This window comes from Conger conger, chromosome 14 (genome assembly GCF_963514075.1).
Source record: "Conger conger chromosome 14, fConCon1.1, whole genome shotgun sequence".
Lineage (NCBI taxonomy): Eukaryota > Metazoa > Chordata > Actinopteri > Anguilliformes > Congridae > Conger > Conger conger.
In genome coordinates this window covers 46,888,734-46,906,233 of record NC_083773.1, presented here as the reverse complement: position 1 = coordinate 46,906,233, position 17,500 = coordinate 46,888,734, and the positions used below count along the sequence as shown (strand labels likewise).

Below are 17,500 nucleotides of genomic sequence, written 5' to 3'. Positions count from 1 at the left end.
GCTATGCAATCTACTGTGGTCAGGAGATGGGAAATTTACTGTGATCTGGAGATGTGAGAACTTCTGTGGTCTAGATATAGGAGATCTATTGTGGTCTGAGGATCGGAGACTACTTGTGTTTGGAGCAGGGAGATCTACAGTGGACTGAATATATGAGATCTACTGTGGTGAGGAGTTATGTGACCTACTGTGGTCTGGAACCACAAGATATAATGTTGTCTGCAGATGGGAGATCTTCTGTGGGCTGGAGATGGGAGATCAGCTGTGGGTAGGCGATATGGGGAAGGAGAATGAGGTTTTTTACTCTTCCGGCAGTACCTTCAGCGTGTTCCTGTTGGTTTCAGGCAGCAGGAGGACCAGCAGGTTCAGCATGTGCAGCTTCTGTTTGAGATCCGCAATGTCTGCATTATGGGAAGGCAAAGGAAAACACAGAACAAAACCTTCAGCCACTTGAACAAAGGACCCTTAGTAAACCTTAAACCATATACTCAAAAACTAATTTACTGCACTCCCAGCTAAGAATGTTTGATTCCCAAAGCATTTCCATTATGGTAGGACAAATGTTCTAACATAAGGGGATTACATATTCCCAGTACTATGTACTATGTTATCTCTAGTAATGAATAATGGTTGAATCCACGGGCATGATGGTTAGGATCCATGTCTCCAGTCCTGGAGGCTGCAGTGTTTGCTGGTTTTCAGTGTATTTCAGTGATTCATGGTCTCGATTGGCTAGAGTCAACCTATTGGTTCTCAAATCCTATTGGCTGCTGATTGAAAGTAAATGACAAATACACAGGATGCCAAAAGGAACCCTTTAATTCCGTAGAAGAACCCTATCTAGTGTAACGGTTCTTTGTCAGGCAAAGTGGCTAATTGTCTGGGAGCTTTCATGCTTCACACCTATGATAGAGGGTTCCATAAATAACTACCCTGCTGAAAACAGCTCAAGGTTTTGAAGCAGTTGTTAGCTGGTTGACCACTTCAGACTCGTTCAATACTCAACATGGTTTGAGCAAGCTATGTTTTGAAACAGCTGGTAGCTGGTCATTTCAAACTGGTCATAGCTGGTATTTACACCAAGGCCTCGAGGCCTTGGGTTTGAAGCCTGCACTCAAGTAGGGAGCGTTCAGTAAACAGGAGTGAAGTGCGTGGTGTGTGAAGCCTCTCACCGCGGACCGCGCTGAAAGCGTTGAGGTGTTCTGAGGTCAGGAGCGGGGTGGGGAGCTCGCGGATGAACTTCTTCATCAGCGCAGCGGCATCGTTTGGGCTGACCTCATCCCAGCTGAAGCCGCCCGTGTAGAAGCTGTCCTCCAGCTTCTGCTGCAGCATCTGCACAGGCCCACACAAAACCCACTCAGCTACACTACACCTGCACCAAAACCCACTCAGCTACACTACACCTGCACCAAAACCCACTCAGCTACACTACACCTGCACCAAAACCCACTCAGCTCCACTACACCTGCACCAAAACCCACTCAGCTACACTACACCTGCACCAAAACCCACTCAGCTACACTACACCTGCACCAAAACCCACTCAGCTCCACTACACCTGCACCAAAAGCCACTCAGCTACACTACACCTGCACCAAAACCCACTCAGCTACACTACACCTGCACCAAAACCCACTCAGCTCCACTACACCTGCACCAAAAGCCACTCAGCTACACTACACCTGCACCAAAACCCACTCAGCTCCACTACACCTGCACCAAAACCCACTCAGCTCCACTACACCTGCACCAAAACCCACTCAGCTCCACTACACCTGCACCAAAACCCACTCAGCTCCACTACACCTGCACCAAAACCCACTCAGCTACACTACACCTGCACCAAAACCCACTCAGCTCCACTACACCTGCACCAAAACCCACTCAGCTCCACTACACCTGCACCAAAACCCACTCAGCTCCACTACACCTGCACCAAAACCCACTCAGCTCCACTACACCTGCACCAAAACCCACTCAGCTCCACTACACCTGCACCAAAACCCACTCAGCTCCACTACACCTGCACCAAAACCCACTCAGCTCCACTACACCTGCACCAAAACCCACTCAGCTCCACTACACCTGCACCAAAACCCACTCAGCTCCACTACACCTGCACCAAAAGCCACTCAGCTCCACTACACCTGCACCAAAACCCACTCAGCTCCACTACACCTGCACCAAAACCCACTCAGCTCCACTACACCTGCACCAAAAGCCACTCCGCTCCACTACACCTGCACCAAAACCCACTCAGCTCCACTACACCTGCACCAAAAGCCACTCAGCTCCACTACACCTGCACCAAAACCCACTCAGCTACACTACACCTGCACCAAAACCCACTCAGCTACACTACACCTGCACCAAAACCCACTCAGCTACACTACACCTGCACCAAAAGCCACTCAGCTCCACTACACCTGCACCAAAACCCACTCAGCTCCACTACACCTGCACCAAAACCCACTCAGCTCCACTACACCTGCACCAAAACCCACTCAGCTACACTACACCTGCATCACCTTTATTCAGCTGACGCTTTTATTCAAAGCAATTTACAGTAGATTAGACTAAGCCATATCCCCCCAGGAGCAATGTGCTCACAGCTGCATGGATGTTATGGTGGCTCCACCGGGGCCTTGACCCACCAACCTCCCGGGCCCCAGTCATGCCCTGAGCCCCCGCGCTGCATGCTGCCCATGCAGACCTATAACCTGTCACCCCCACCAGGCTCGCCTAGGCCAAATGCCTCATCATTTTGGATTCAAATACTGTTCTGCGCTTTACTGAGCCTGTCTGGTGTACTGGAACCGATGAAATGCTGTCAGAAATGGCAATCCCTGGCTTCTGCACCTTGGAGTGCACCATTGCAAGATCAATTGAGAGCAGAAAATTATTTGAATCCAAAACAGCTACCCAGGTCTGCCGCCACATAACAGGATGCATTGTGCTATCTGTTCTGTGTAGAATACATTTTTTTTTAAATTTAATTAAGCGTTAATTAATTAATTTATTTAATCCTAGCATTCATAGGGCTGTGTTAATTTCTCTTTTGGATGTGCTGCATTGACCTTAGGTTCCCAGCAGATACAATCCAAAAAAGTTCTCAGCACATAAATTTTTAGAAATGCCATATTGAAGTTTCTTATTTAAATTGTTGTTTGAATTGGTGCAGTTGAATTGCACCTCAAGATCGATTAATCACGATGCATTTTACACCTCGATCCCCAGCAGTCCTTTTGTTCTGGGCACTGCCCTCTTGTGGTTAGCACATGCAAAGGCACTGTGTGTCACTGGAAACTTGGGTCTTATTTTGTCAGCCAGTTTCAGACAGTTTAGATCATTATTTTCTCTGCTTTACAGAAACCTGTAAAGTCAGGGGCTGGTCTGTGTTTACTTGCATACTGGTTTCTCTGTATGTAAATCGAATAGGCCCTGGTCCTTATCTTTGTTGTGCAGGTAGCAGTTGAAATTGTACTTCCCTCTAGGGTCTTTCAGCGCACTTATCCCTGGTTATGGGTATGCACTTTGCACTTTGTTGTACGTCGCTCTGGATAAGAGCGTCTGCCAAATGCCATTCATGTAATGTAATGTAATGTAAATTAATTATGCAGTTCATTAAACATCAAACTCCAGTACTGGAGGACTGTGAGGTGTGACATGAATTAGAAAGAGAGAGACTGCAGACTAGATTAGAGAGAGAGACTGCAGACTAGATTAGAGAGAGACTGCAGACCTTGTTTTCAGGGCCCAAGCTGACTACTGATTGGACGGAAATTATGAAAAACAGCAGACGCTGTGATGTCACACAGGTGACATACCTTTATCCTGGTCTGGGATCCCGGAACTCGCAAGATCCCCTCTGAGTCCATACCCTTTCTCTCCAGGAAAGACAGGAGCTACGAGAGAGGAGAGAAAGCGCGTGTGTGTGAGAGAGAGAGAGAGAGAGAGAGGAGTGTGTGTGTGAGAGAAAGAGAGAGAGAGGAGAGATAGTGTGTGTGTGGGAGAGAGAGAGAGAGAGGAGAGTGTGTGTGTGTGTGTGAGAGAGAGAGAGGAGAGAGTGTGTGAGAGAAAGAGAGGAGAGAGAGTGTGTGAGAGTGTGTGTGTGTGAGAGAAAGAGAGAGGAGAGAGAGTGTGAGAGAGAGTGTGTGTGTGAGAGAGAGAAAGAGAGAGTGTGTGTGCGAGAGAGAGAGACACAGAGAGAGATTATGATCTGCTAAACTTTCATTAAATTTTGTTGTTTTTTAGTTACGTACAATGAAAAGCAATACCTCAAATCAAATCTAAAAAGCTCAGGAAAAACTTGAGTAACTTCAACAGTAAAAGGAACCGAAAAAAGGGGGCAAAATATTACAGAAATAAAACATAGCTAGCTAGCCCAACGGCCACAGAACTGTCATCTGCCACAACAGGAGAAGTGGAACAAATCAGAGAAAACCACAATAAAAGGACATCCCATGAACAAAAAGGAGACAGGAGGGAAGACAGGAACAAAATAACCTGGATAAAGTAAATAGGAAGGTAGGTTTCTTTATATCATTAATAATTTCTGACTAGTCAAATAGCTAATCCAGTTAGCCTCCAGCTAGAGTGAGTGAGCAGCAGACATTTTTGACAGTTGAAAATGGAAAATTCTACAGCAGAATAGTGGGCGGAGCCTGCGTAACCTAGCAATCAGCTACCCTGAAGAAGTCAGCAGTGAAACAGAGAGAAAGAGGCACAAAGCTAGGCTACTGAAAGAGACTGCAGAGACGCTCAGAGCAGAGTTTACTGTGCTGAATGAGAGAGAGGTGAAATCAGACCTGCTGTTCTACACAGAGCACCCAGAAGCCTGGCATTCTGCTCTCCGTGCAGATGATAAAAACCTGAAAATGGGCAGCAATAAAACAATGAGGCAATTGTACCTAGACACCACCCTCAAATTTTACATCAATATATGTAACAACGGTACTGTCATGATTCAAGGATCTGAATTAAAATTACAGCAGTTTGAGACTAACTTTCAGAGACTAAAACATGAAATTGAACAGAAGAAATCCTCTGTGCCCTATGAAGCCCCATCTGCTCCCAGTGTGACCGTATCAGCCTCCCTGACACACACAGTGCCCAGCCCTGCCCAGCCAGCCTCCTTCAGCACACTCACAGCCACTCACAGCCCTGCCACACCCAGAACACCGCTGTCTGTACAGGGCATCCAGGACTGCCTATCCCTCCTAGAGGCAGAATTAATTGAAATGAGAGAGAATAAACTGTCGGCGATAAACAGTATTCAGAGACTCACAACTGAATTTACCCAATTCAAAGAGGAAACCCGGACAAAAAATGGGACAACTAGAAGGGAGCACAACTGATCTCCGTAAGGAAAATGAGACCCTAAGAGCAGAACTGAGGGAATTAAAGGAGGACCTGGAGCAGAGAGACACGCAGATCCTCAGTCTCAGAGATGAGACTGAGAGCAGCTCAGCCCTCAGAATCACTGCAGACCACAGACTGCATATCACAGACTGAGCCACAGGCCAGCCCCAAGCCCAGCACCGCCGCCCCTCAGGACCCCAGCCCTCCATCAGCATCACAGCCTGAGAACAGCCGGACAGAGCTACACCCAGCACCTACCCCGCCCTGCTCACAGCCTACTGCAGGGAACCAGCCCCCACCACAGGCCCCAAAAACCGCCATCCTAATCGACTCTAATGGCAAGTTCCTGCAGCACAGACAGATGTTCCCCACACACAGGGTAGGAAAATTCTGGTGTCCCACTACTGACACAGCACACAAACTCCTTTGTCGTTCCTAACTAGGTGAGCCAGATAACATTATCATACACAAAGGTAGAAATGGCCAACATCACCATCTCCACTTTACTGCCTTCGAAAGGACGTCCCTTCTGAACTAATCAACAACATAAACCGAGCCATCACCACAGACTGTGCGACACTGACAGGAGTTAAAGTCACACATCACCCCACTCTGACCCCGGAGCACCTATATGACCATGTGCACCTGGACTGGAGCAGCGTCTGGATGTTTGCAGAGGACCTGAGAGGAGCAGCACCCAGCCCTCACGCCATCAGAGGACCACCACGCCACCACCAGGGAACAGGACGCACAGCCCACCCATCACAGAGGACGAATCCACCCAGCAGAGCCCCGCCCAGCACAGCTTACCCATCTCAGAGGAAGCCCCCACCCCACACAGCCTGGCCTGGAGACAACACATCTGACACAGCCTACTACAGAGGAGCACAGCACAACAGAGTGCAGGTCACAGCCCACCCACGCTCAGGTACTGTCTGGGAGGAACCACCCAGATTCTCCAGACTATGGAGAGGTGAGGCAATTATTACAGCTCATCTGTAGAATTATAGGATAAGTATATCCATACTTATATATTAAAAAAAGGAAAAAGGGGTGTGTATGTATGCATGTATGTATATGTATGTATGTGTATGCATATAGCCTTTTTTTTTTTACCACTTGTTCCTTTGCTGTTACTTCTTGATTATCTATCTGTGTTGCTTTTTATTGTACAAATCTATAACAAATGAAATTTTATTGAAAATTAGATTATTACTGATTAGCTCTTGGAATATTCAGGGTTTGTATTCATTGACATTTGGAATTAAAAGCACAAATTCGGAATTCCACATACACATATCTGGTCATGACATCATTGTTCTTTTAGAGACATGGTGCCGGGACAACACAAAAACTCCCAAACTATCGAGAAATTTTACTTCCATCCCTAAAACATAATACTATTAAGCATGGCAGAGACTCAGGAGGGGTGGTGACATGGTACAAAGAGGAACTATCATCCAATCTATTTGAAATTGAAAGAAAACCAACATATATGTGGCTAAAATTAAACAAAAACACCACTGAGTGTAATAATGACATATACATTTGTGCGGCCTACATTCCCCCTTTAGAGTCACCATACTTCGATGACAATTTATTTGAAATTCTCCATTCGGGGATCAGGCATTACCAGGCCTACTGATCGGAGATTTAAATGCCAGAACAGGATCAGATAATGATATTGTGGATTCTGCTGGCAACAGCCACATTTTCAGAACATCCTCTGTCTACCTTAACTCCACCACTACCCAAAGAAACAGTCTTGATTATACTGCAAACAAAAATGGCAAAGAGTTAGTGCACGATCCTTAGGTCTGTACATGCTTAATGGAAGGATCAGAGGGGACTCTTTAGGGAGGTTCACTTGTAGTTCAGCTCTTGGGGCTTGTGTAGTCGATTATGCAATCACTGACATGGACCCCTCCTTCATTAGCGCATTCACTGTCAGACCACAGTCACCACTTTCTGATCACTGTCAGATAAATGTATACTTAAAAAGAAATGGACAAAAGATAGCCAAAGAACCCGAGCCCTGCAAAACATTTCAGCTGAACAAAACGTTCAAATGGGCTCATGACAGTGATGTAAAATTTAAAACGGCAATCAGTTCACACCGGAGACTACTAACCTTATTAACAACTTTCTCTCAAAAACATTCCAACCAAACCAATCTGGCATAAATATGGCTGTAACCAAAATTAACAAAATATCTTATAAATCAGCCAACAAAGCAGGTCTCAAAAACAGAAATCTGACCAGAGACCCCAAAAAGAAGCATGGTTTGATGAGAAGTGTCAGAAAAAAATTAAGACACTTGTCCAACCAAAAACATGAACCACACAATTTGGAAAATCGTCAAAACTACACTGAAACACTGAGAGAATATAAAAAGATTTTAAGACACAAAAAATGTAATCATTATAATCAAACCCTCAGAGAAATTGCTCTGGGGCGACATGGCTCAGGCAGTAAGAGCAGTCGTCTGGCAGTCGGAGGGTTGCTGGTTCGATCCCCCGCCCAGGCTGTGTTGAAGTGTCCCTGAGCAAGACACCTAACCCCTAAATGCTCCTGACGAGCCGGTCGGTGCCTTGCATGGCAGCCAATCACCGTCGGTGTGTGAGTGTGTGTATGAATGGGTGAATGAGAAGCATCAATTGTACAGCGCTTTGGATAAAGGCGCAATATAAATGCCAACCATTTACCAAATTGAGGATTCTATTGAAAAAAATCTGTTCTGGGAACAATGGAACAAATTGAGCAACAGGAGCACACAAAATCTGGCTATACAAGACTGTAATACCTGGAAAACTTATATAAACAAATATCACCAAACAATCTCAATTTGGAACAGAACAAAATCAAAGAAAAACTAAAAATCCTAGAATTAACTATCAAAAACAATCAGAACCCACTTGACTACCAATCAATTAAAGAATTAGAAGACCAAATAAAAAAACTTAAACCAAGAAAAGCTTGTGGCCATGACAGCATCAGGACAGAGATGCTTAAACACAGCACTGCTGAGCTGCAGCTGGCCCTGCTCAAATTGTTCAATCTCGTTCTCCAAGCTGGCTGCTTCCCTGAGAACTGGAGCGGGGGGCTTATTTCCCCAATACACAAGAGTGGAGACAAACTAGACCCAAATAACTACAGAGGCATTTGTGTAAACAGTAATCTGGGGAAGGTTTTCTGCAGTATTATTAACGCCCGAATACTGGCCTTCCTTACCGAACACAATGTCTTGAGTAAAGGACAAATTGGCTTTCTACCAAATCACCGAACTACTGATCATATTTACACCCTACACACCCTAATTAATCAACAAATACACCAACAAAAGAAAATAATTTTTTTTGCATGCTTTTATTCCTTGGCAGGAAGGTTTATATTATAAAATTATCCAAAGCGGTGTAGGGGGTCCTAGGCCTAGTTTCTCTTTACATTCGTTCCCTTGGCCCTGTGATCACTGCACATGGGCTATCCTACCACTGCTATGCGGACGATACCCAACTCTTCATCTCGTTCCCACCATCTGATACACAGGTTTCTGCCCGTATCTCTGCTTGTCTGAGTGACATCCAGAGCTGGATGGACAACCACCATCTAGAGCTCAACCCAGGTTAGACTGAAATGATATTCATCCCTGCTAATACCTCTCCCCATCTGGATCTCTCCATTTCCCTCGGGGATACCACACTCACGCCATCACCCAGTGCAAGAAACCTCGGCGTGGTGATGGACAGCAGACTGTCCCTTTCAGAGAACATTGCGGCGGTGACCCGGTCATGCAGGTTCTTCCTATACAACATACAGAGAATCCGCCCCTTTCTCACCCCATACTCGACCCAGCTCCTGGTCCAAGCGATGGTTCTGTCCCGCCTGGATTGCAATTCCCTCTTGGCTGGCCTCCCAGCGTCCGCCTTCAGACCCCTCCAACTTATCCAGAATGCAGCAGCTCGTCTGGTCTTCAACCTTCCCAAATACTCACACGTCACCCCCCTGCTTACTTCCCTCCACTGGCTGCCTGTCATGGCTCGCATCAAATTCAAAACATTGGTGCTAGCCTTCCAAGCAGTTAAGGGGTCTTCCCCAGCTTACCTACAAAAAATCATCAGACCCTACACCCCTGCCAGCCTCCACAGGCCGCTTGGCACCTCCCCCTCTCCGAACCTCTACCTCACGCTCACGACTACTGTCTGTTCTGGCTCCACGGTGGTGGAACAAACTCCTCGTTGAGGTCAGAACTGTAGAATCTCTCCCCACCTTCAAGCGCAAACTGAAGACGCACCTCTTCAAGCAGCACCTCTCCCCATCCCTCCCTACCTCCCAGTGAACCTTAATTGTTGTCTTTGTGATTTACGTTGTGTTTCGGTGTATTTTTAGTTGGCTAGGTAAGCAGTATTTGGATCGTTAAGTTTGGTCACTTTTGCTTTGTTGTTTGTTTTTTATTATAAAAAAATAATAATTGATAGGCCCTGGTCCTTATCTTTGTTGTACGGGTAGCAATTGAAATTGTACTTCCCTCTAGGGTCTTTCAGCGCACTTATCCCTGGTTATGGGTATGCCCTTTGTTGTACGTCTCTCTGGATAAGAGCGTCTGCCAAATGCCACTAATGTAATGTAATGTAATGTAAAGTATATGACATAATTAGATCAATTTATACAAATAATAAATGCGTTATAAAAATTGGCAATAAAAGGACTGATCTCTTCACTCAAGGGCGAGGTGTTAGGCAGGGATGTAACTTGTCCCCTACTCTATTTAATATCTATATAAATGAGTTAGCGGTGTTATTGGAACAATCTACAGCCCCTGGCCTAACACTAAACAAGATGGAAGTTAAATTCCTCCTCTATGCAGATGACCTGGTGCTGCTGTTGCCCACTGAACCGGGGCTACAGCAGCATCTGGACCTGTTAGAGCAGTACTGCCAGAACTGGGCCCAGACAGTAAACCATAAAAAATCTAAAATAATGATCTTCCAAAAAAAGGAAAGCAGACACACGTTCAGTCTAGGAAACACCGCCCTAGAACACACCCTGTCCTATAATTACCTGGGTCTGAGAGTTAGTGCCTCAGGAAACTTTGGTCTGGCAGTGAATTCACTGAAAGAAAAGGCCTGCAGAGCCTTCTATGCAATCAGAAAGAAATTCTTCCAGATTGACATTCCAATCAGAATCTAGTCAAAAATATTTGACAGTGTAGATGGGAGAAGCATCCAATTGAAGCCCTACATGCAGAATTCTGCAGAACAATTTTCAACATCCAACAAAAAACACCAAACAATGCATGCAGGTCTGAATTAGGACAATTCCCATTGATCATAAAAAGGTCACTCAAATTCTGGATGCATCTGAAATCAAGTCCCAAAACAACACTGCAGTTCCATGCATTTCAAACCAAAGAGCTGAACCCTGAAGAGTCCACTAAGTCAGCTGGTACTGAGATTAACTAATCATCTCACATCTAACAAGAACATCGCTCAGGCCAGCACTGCTTCACAAACACAAATCAGAATAAACCAAATTGCTAAACAAAATAAAACCATTTATCTGGAACATTGGAACAACCAAACCAAAACACAAAACAAGCTTACTTGCTACCTGGCCCTAAAACGAGAATACAAATTGGCTGAATATCTTGTGACTGTCCGAGATATGAAGCAGAGATGACTCCTTACCAAGTACAGACTCAGTGACCACAACCTAGCCATTGAAAAAGGTAGACAAAAAAAGTCCTGGCTACCAAAAGAACAGAGGATATGTGGTCACCGTATGACAGGTGAGGTTGAAACGGAGGTGCACTTCCTTCTAAAATGTGAAAAATACAATAATATTAGAGAATATTTTTATTAATTTAAAAACATTTCCCCAACTTTCTCCATCTGGAAGAGAGCAACCAACTGCCGATAGTCTTGGGGGAGGGACCAACTGCACATATTGCAGTAAAATATGTGTCTGAATGTCACATACTCAGAGACAGTGAGTGACAAAACAAACATACAATTTTACAATTCACAAACACACACACATAGACATATTGACATAGAATTTACCTGTTATCTAAACTGTTATTATTAGATTAGCTTGTTATTAGTATATTAGAACAATTTGTATCTAATTATATGTATATGTGTATGTATGTGTATATACGTATGTGAATATGCATGTGCATGTATGTGTGTGTATATATATATGTATATATACTGTATATAGAATTATTATTGTGTTAATTATTATCATGTTATTATGTAATCATATAATTGTGTTATTTTCACCTGTTTTAACATGTTCCTTGCCATGCTTTGGAAATACAAATGCAAATTTTGTCATGCCAATAAAGCAATTTGAATTTGAGTGTGTGTGTTTGTGTGTGTGTGTGTGAGAGAGTTCTAGAGCTACAGAACAGCAGCAAAATATGAGCTCCTCATAAACATGTATTAAACTACTGGTTAAGAGACTAGTCTAAAGAACTAAAGGTATAAAAATTGGAGATGGAGACTATGGGGACATACTGAGTAAGTTTCTTCCAGGAAACTCCATTTGGATTTTTGTATATCTGTAAAAGAAGAAATCTGGCTCTGCCCCTCCCTCAGCCCCTCCCTCAGCCCCTCTCTCTGCCCCTCCCTCCCTCTGCCTCTGCCTCTGCCCCCCCTCTGCCCCTTTCCACGTGCGGCCACTCTCCCTCACTCTTTAAACAGGAAAATGAACTAAAAATAAAAAACCTTGAATTAAGAATGAACAACTTGAAGGAACTGTAAAAAGGGAAGGAGAAAAAAAATCAAATGTGTAATGTGCAACTTACCTGCAGCCTACCTTTTTCTCCCTTTCTCAGCACAGCACCCCTGAATTGCACAGGGTAATTCTAAAACTATTTAACCTTGTTCTACAAGCTGGCTGCTTTCCTGAGGTCTGGAACAGGGGGCTTATGCCCAATATTTAAGCGTGGAAACAAATTCGAACCCAATAACTACCGAGGCATCTGTGTGAACAGTAACCTGGGGAAGGTTTTCTGCTGTATTCTAAACGCCCGTATACAGGCCTTCCTTATCAAGCACAATGTCTTGAGTAATGGTCAGATTGGCTTCCTACCAAAACATCAAACTAATGACCACATTTACACCCAACACACCCTAATTAACACCCATGTTTTACTAAAAAAACAACAGAAAATCTTTGAATGCTTTGCAGACTTTAAGAAAGCATTCGACTCAATTTGGCACGATGGATTATTTTATAAAATTTTGCAAAGCGGTGTAGGGGGTACATTTTATGATTTAATCCAATCTATGTATATAGACAACAAAAATGCTGTAAATTGATAACAGCAGAACAGAATACTTCACTCAGGGGCGTGGGGTGTGACAGGGCTGTAGCTTGAGTCCAACTCAATATCTACATCAATGAGTTAGCGGTGGTATTGGAACAATCTACAGCTCCTGGACTCCCCCTGAACAATACGGAAGTTAAATTTCTGCTCTTTGTGGATGACCTGGTGCTGCTCTCGCCCTCTGAACAAGGGCTACAGCAGCATCTAGATCTGCTGGAGCAATTCTGTCAGAACTGGGCCCTGACAGTTAATTTGGCCCAAACAAAGATTGTGATCTTCCAAAAGAAAGCCAGATCACAGGCAGGCAGACACCTTTTCACTCTAGGAAACACCGCTCTAGAGCATTCTTTATGTTATGATTATCTAGGCCTGAAACTCAGTGCCTCAGGAAGCTTTGACCTTGCAGTGAATGCACTAAAAGATAAAGCTCGTAGAGCTCTCTATGCCATCAAAAGGAATTTCCATAAAATACAAATCCCAATTCAAATCTGGTGCAAAATATTCGACAGTGTCATAATGCCAATTGCATTATATGGATGCGAGGTATGGGGTCCACTCAGTAAGCTAGACTACACTAGATGGGATAAACATCCCACTGAATCCCTGCATGCAGAATTTATTAGAAACATTCTCAGAATCCAAAGGAAAACACCCACAAATGCATGCAGGGCAGAATTAGGCAGATTCCCATTGGCATTAAACATACAAAAAAGATCCTTAAAATTCTGGATCCACCTAAAATCTAGTGCTGAGAACACCATAAAGTTTCAAGCATACAAAACCCAAGAGGTCAGCCCTAAAACCAGTCCCCTTTGCCAGTTGGTTCTGAGTTTAACTAACACAGTAACCCATGATTCTCAGACCAACACTGCTTTCCAAAATCAAACCAAAATTACCCAAATTATGAAACAAAGTAAGAAAACATATCTGGAACATTGGAGTAACCAAATCACAATCCAAATTAGAATGCTACCTCAACCTAAAGAGAGATTATGAATTAGCGGAATATCTTTAGATTCAAAGATACAAAGCAGAGGCAAATCCTTACCAAATACAGGCTCAGTGACCACAGCCTAGCAATTGAGACAGGCAGATACAAAAAATCATGGCTGCCAAGAGACCAACGCATTTGTGGTCACTGCACGACTGGTAAGGTTGAGACAGAGATGCACTTTCTCCTTCATTGTGATAAATTCACAAAAGAAAGAGCCCACTTTTTCAAAAAACTTTCAAAAATAATACCTGATTTAGACTCATTAAGCAACACAGGTAAACTGACTATAATACTGGGAGAGGGGCAAACAGCTCCTCTGGCGGCCCAGTTTGTCAAAGCCTGCCATGATGCGAGGGGCAGTGTGTAGTTCCAAATCTACTGGATCTCCACCCTATGTGTGTTCATATCTGTCTGTTCCTATAACCAGCACCGTTGTTGATTGTTATTGTTTTGTCTTCACTGTCATTATTATTATTTTTATTATTATATATATTTTTTTATCATTTTATTATCACTACTGTTGTTATTATATATTTTTTATTTTAATACAACAATGCTTTGGCAACACTGTAAAAGATGTGTGAGAGAGAGGAGAGAGTGTGTGTGTGAGAGAGAGGGGAGGGAGTGTGTGTGTGAGAGAGGAGAGAGTGTGCGTGTGTGAGAGAGAGAGTGTGAGAGAGAGAGAGATAGATGATGGCATTTATCCTTAAATGGTAAATGGTTGGCATTTATATAGCGCCTTTATCCAAAGTGCTGTACAATTGATGCTTCTCATTCGCCCATTCATACACACACACACACACACACACACACACACACACACACTCACACTCACACTCACACTCACACACACACTCACCAACGGCGATTGGCTGCCATGCAAGACACCAACCCGCTCGTCAGGAGCATTTGGGGGTTAAGTGTCTTGCTCAGGGACACTTCGACACAGCCCGGACAGGGGATCGAACCGGCAACCCTCCGACTGCCAGATGACCGCTCTTACTCACTGAGCCATATCGCCCCGCCACTCCTTACATGTACACGAGGCTGAATATGCTGCAGATGCCCAGTAAATTCAGTCGTGTGTCACATCTGCCATTTCATCTGCCATCATTTGGAAATGTTCCTAAAATGGTAGATGAAAGGATTCTCCATTTTATAGCTAACTGATAACCACTAGGGCAGGGGTCACCAACCTTTTTGAAACTGAGAGCTACTTCATGGGTACTGAGTCATACTAAGGGCTACCAGTTTGATACACTCTTCTGAAATAACAAATTTGCTCAGTTTGCCTTTAGTTATACATTATTAAAAATGATTAATGATACTCATCTTTGTGAAGACACTGATCACGTTAACGATTTCTCACAATAATTATCAACAATGACAACAAGGTGGGAAACGGATATCAATATTCAGCACTTTATTTCTATTAATCTCAGTAATTGTTAAATTTTCAGATGATCACTTACATCACTACATTTCATAGGAAAATGTCCCATTTTCACTAGCCACTGATAAACCCTTTTAACAAATCATGAACTATGTTGCACCATGTTTCAAAAAGTCATCAATTATGTAATGTTAAAGAAAAATCAACTTACATATTTTTAAATAAATCTTGTCACATTTTGAACTAATTACCAAATCTACGGCATTTTTAACAAAATTATAACTGTCATGAACACACTTTTAAATTGAACACAATTCTTCAATATTTAAATTCAACTTTGCCATGGCACTGCCATGTTGCCACTGACAACATCTGGTATCTGTTTCTTTGTTAGTGGGAAGACTGGCATTGCATGCTGTTCACCAGTGTACTGTAATCTGGTGTGTAACTTGACACTGCAACTGTGAGTGAGTCTTTCAGATGTGCATCAGTGAGGCATGTTCTGTGTTTGTTCTTGATGAAGTTCATGTCAGAAAACGCTGATTTACAGAGATAGGTCGAACCAAACAGGCTGGCAACCTTCATAGCTGCTGTGCATACACCACTGTACTTCTCTGTGTCAACAAGGCACCAAAGGTTTGGTGCAGCCTGGTAGGCTTTGAGGTGCAGGTCATTTTGCAATGTTATGATTTCAATCTCCACCTGTCCAGCATCCAGTTGAATGTTGCACTTAGTTGCTCAGCAAAGCATGTTGTGTCCACATTCATGAAAGGATTGGAAATGAATGACACACATGGCTCAAGCTGATCAAAGTCACAAAACCTATTCTCAAACTCTTTCCCAAGTCTGTTTATGACTTCACAGTACTTTTCTTTCAGCACCGACTGCACAGAGGGAAAGTGCAGCACCTTTTTTCTCTGTAAATCCACAGAGAAAATGTTCATCTTGGCTTTAAATGCATTTAAAGCACTTATCATATCAACAACAGTCTTGCCTTTGCCTTGCAGCTCGCAGTTCAAGTGGTTTAGTTTCCCAGTAATGTCCATCAAAAATGCAAGATCAAGTGTCCACTCTGTGTCCTCTAGCAGTGCGACGTCTTCGCCTTTGGACTGCATGAACTCTTTGATTTGACCCAAAAGTGACAAAAAACGAAGTAAAACCCATCCTCTGCTGAGCCAACGGATCTCTGTGTGTAGCATCAGGTCACCATATTCAGCTGACATCTCCTCCAATAGCACCTTGAAAATCCTGTGCTGTTTTGCTTTGGAGCGGATGTTGTTTATGATTTTCACAACGGGAGTCATCACGTGCCCAAAGCCGATCACTTTTGCACATAACGTCTGCTGGTGAATGATGCAGTGGTAATGCAGAAATTTTGGGAAGTCTGGGTCACCTTTACAGTGAGCGATGAAACCTGTATGTCGGCCGATCATAGCAGGAGCCCCGTCTGTAGTCACCGCTACCAGCTTTTCCAATGGTACCTTTTTCTGCAAGAAAAACTCCTTCACTGTGTTATAAATGTCAACTCCCCTCGTAGTTGTCTTTAAGGGCAGTAGTGTCAGGAGTTCTTCTCTTGTGGAGAAATCTTCAAACACCATCCGGATAAAAACCAACAGCTGCGCTGTACTGCTGCTGTCCGCGGACTCCTCGCACTGGATGCTAAACCACCTGCACTTCGCCAGATCCCGGTCCAGCTGATCGGCCAAGTTACCGGACATAGCTGACACTCGTCTAGCCATCGTAGATGCCCCCAGTTGGACGTCGGAGAGAGTGGAGATTAGATCGGTCCCATTTTTCTCGTCTTTAAGTACAGTGTTAGCAATTATCATCATTGCTTCTTTGACAACTTCTCCGTCTGAAAATCCCTTCTTCTTCTTGATCAGAAAATGTGTAGCTCTAAACGAGGCTTCGGTTGCTTTTTGTGACTTTTACGCCGGCCTCGTGAAAAAAGACTGTTGCTTACCCAAAGCTGCCTTTAGCTCACAGGCTTTTTCTGCCCGTAGTGCGCTTCCCGGTGGGTAGTTAGCATGGTAGTTTTTGTGACACGTAGTGAAGTGTCTCTCCACATTGCCGTCGCCACAGTCGCCCCGCAAATGAGACACAGGCAAGTTTCTTTCACAGTTGTAAAAAATAACTTATTTTTTCTGCCATGTTTTTGGGGTAAGAAACTGCATTCAGCGCCCATCTAAGCTGCGCCCGCTAGCTTACTCTCCACGAGCACTGAAGTTTTGTCATGCGCACAATACTGACCAGAGTTCACCTAAACTTATGTATAATAAACATATTTTTAAGATATTGTCATTTTTAAATCTATATAAATGCAAGTGTGATTTAAAAAAAATAGCAACAGTATAAAATTAAATTTTAGATGCAGCTCACTAGTGAGTTGTGTTATTTTTAGAACAGGCCTGCGGGCGAC

At 43.8% G+C, this 17,500-nt stretch overlaps 1 protein-coding gene across 1 annotated transcript in view; it reads right to left on the bottom strand.

Annotated features, from left to right (window-relative positions):
• LOC133109505 (rho GTPase-activating protein 40) overlaps window positions 1-17,500 on the bottom strand; it is a 70,750-nt gene that overhangs the window by 17,932 nt on the left and 35,318 nt on the right. Inside the window, exons 8-10 of the mRNA XM_061218828.1 lie at window positions 3,828-3,905; window positions 1,173-1,332; window positions 319-401 (exon numbers count right to left, since the gene is read on the bottom strand). Coding sequence (XP_061074812.1) covers window positions 319-401; window positions 1,173-1,332; window positions 3,828-3,905 — 321 coding nt within the window. The remainder of the gene's footprint in view (window positions 1-318; window positions 402-1,172; window positions 1,333-3,827; window positions 3,906-17,500) is intronic.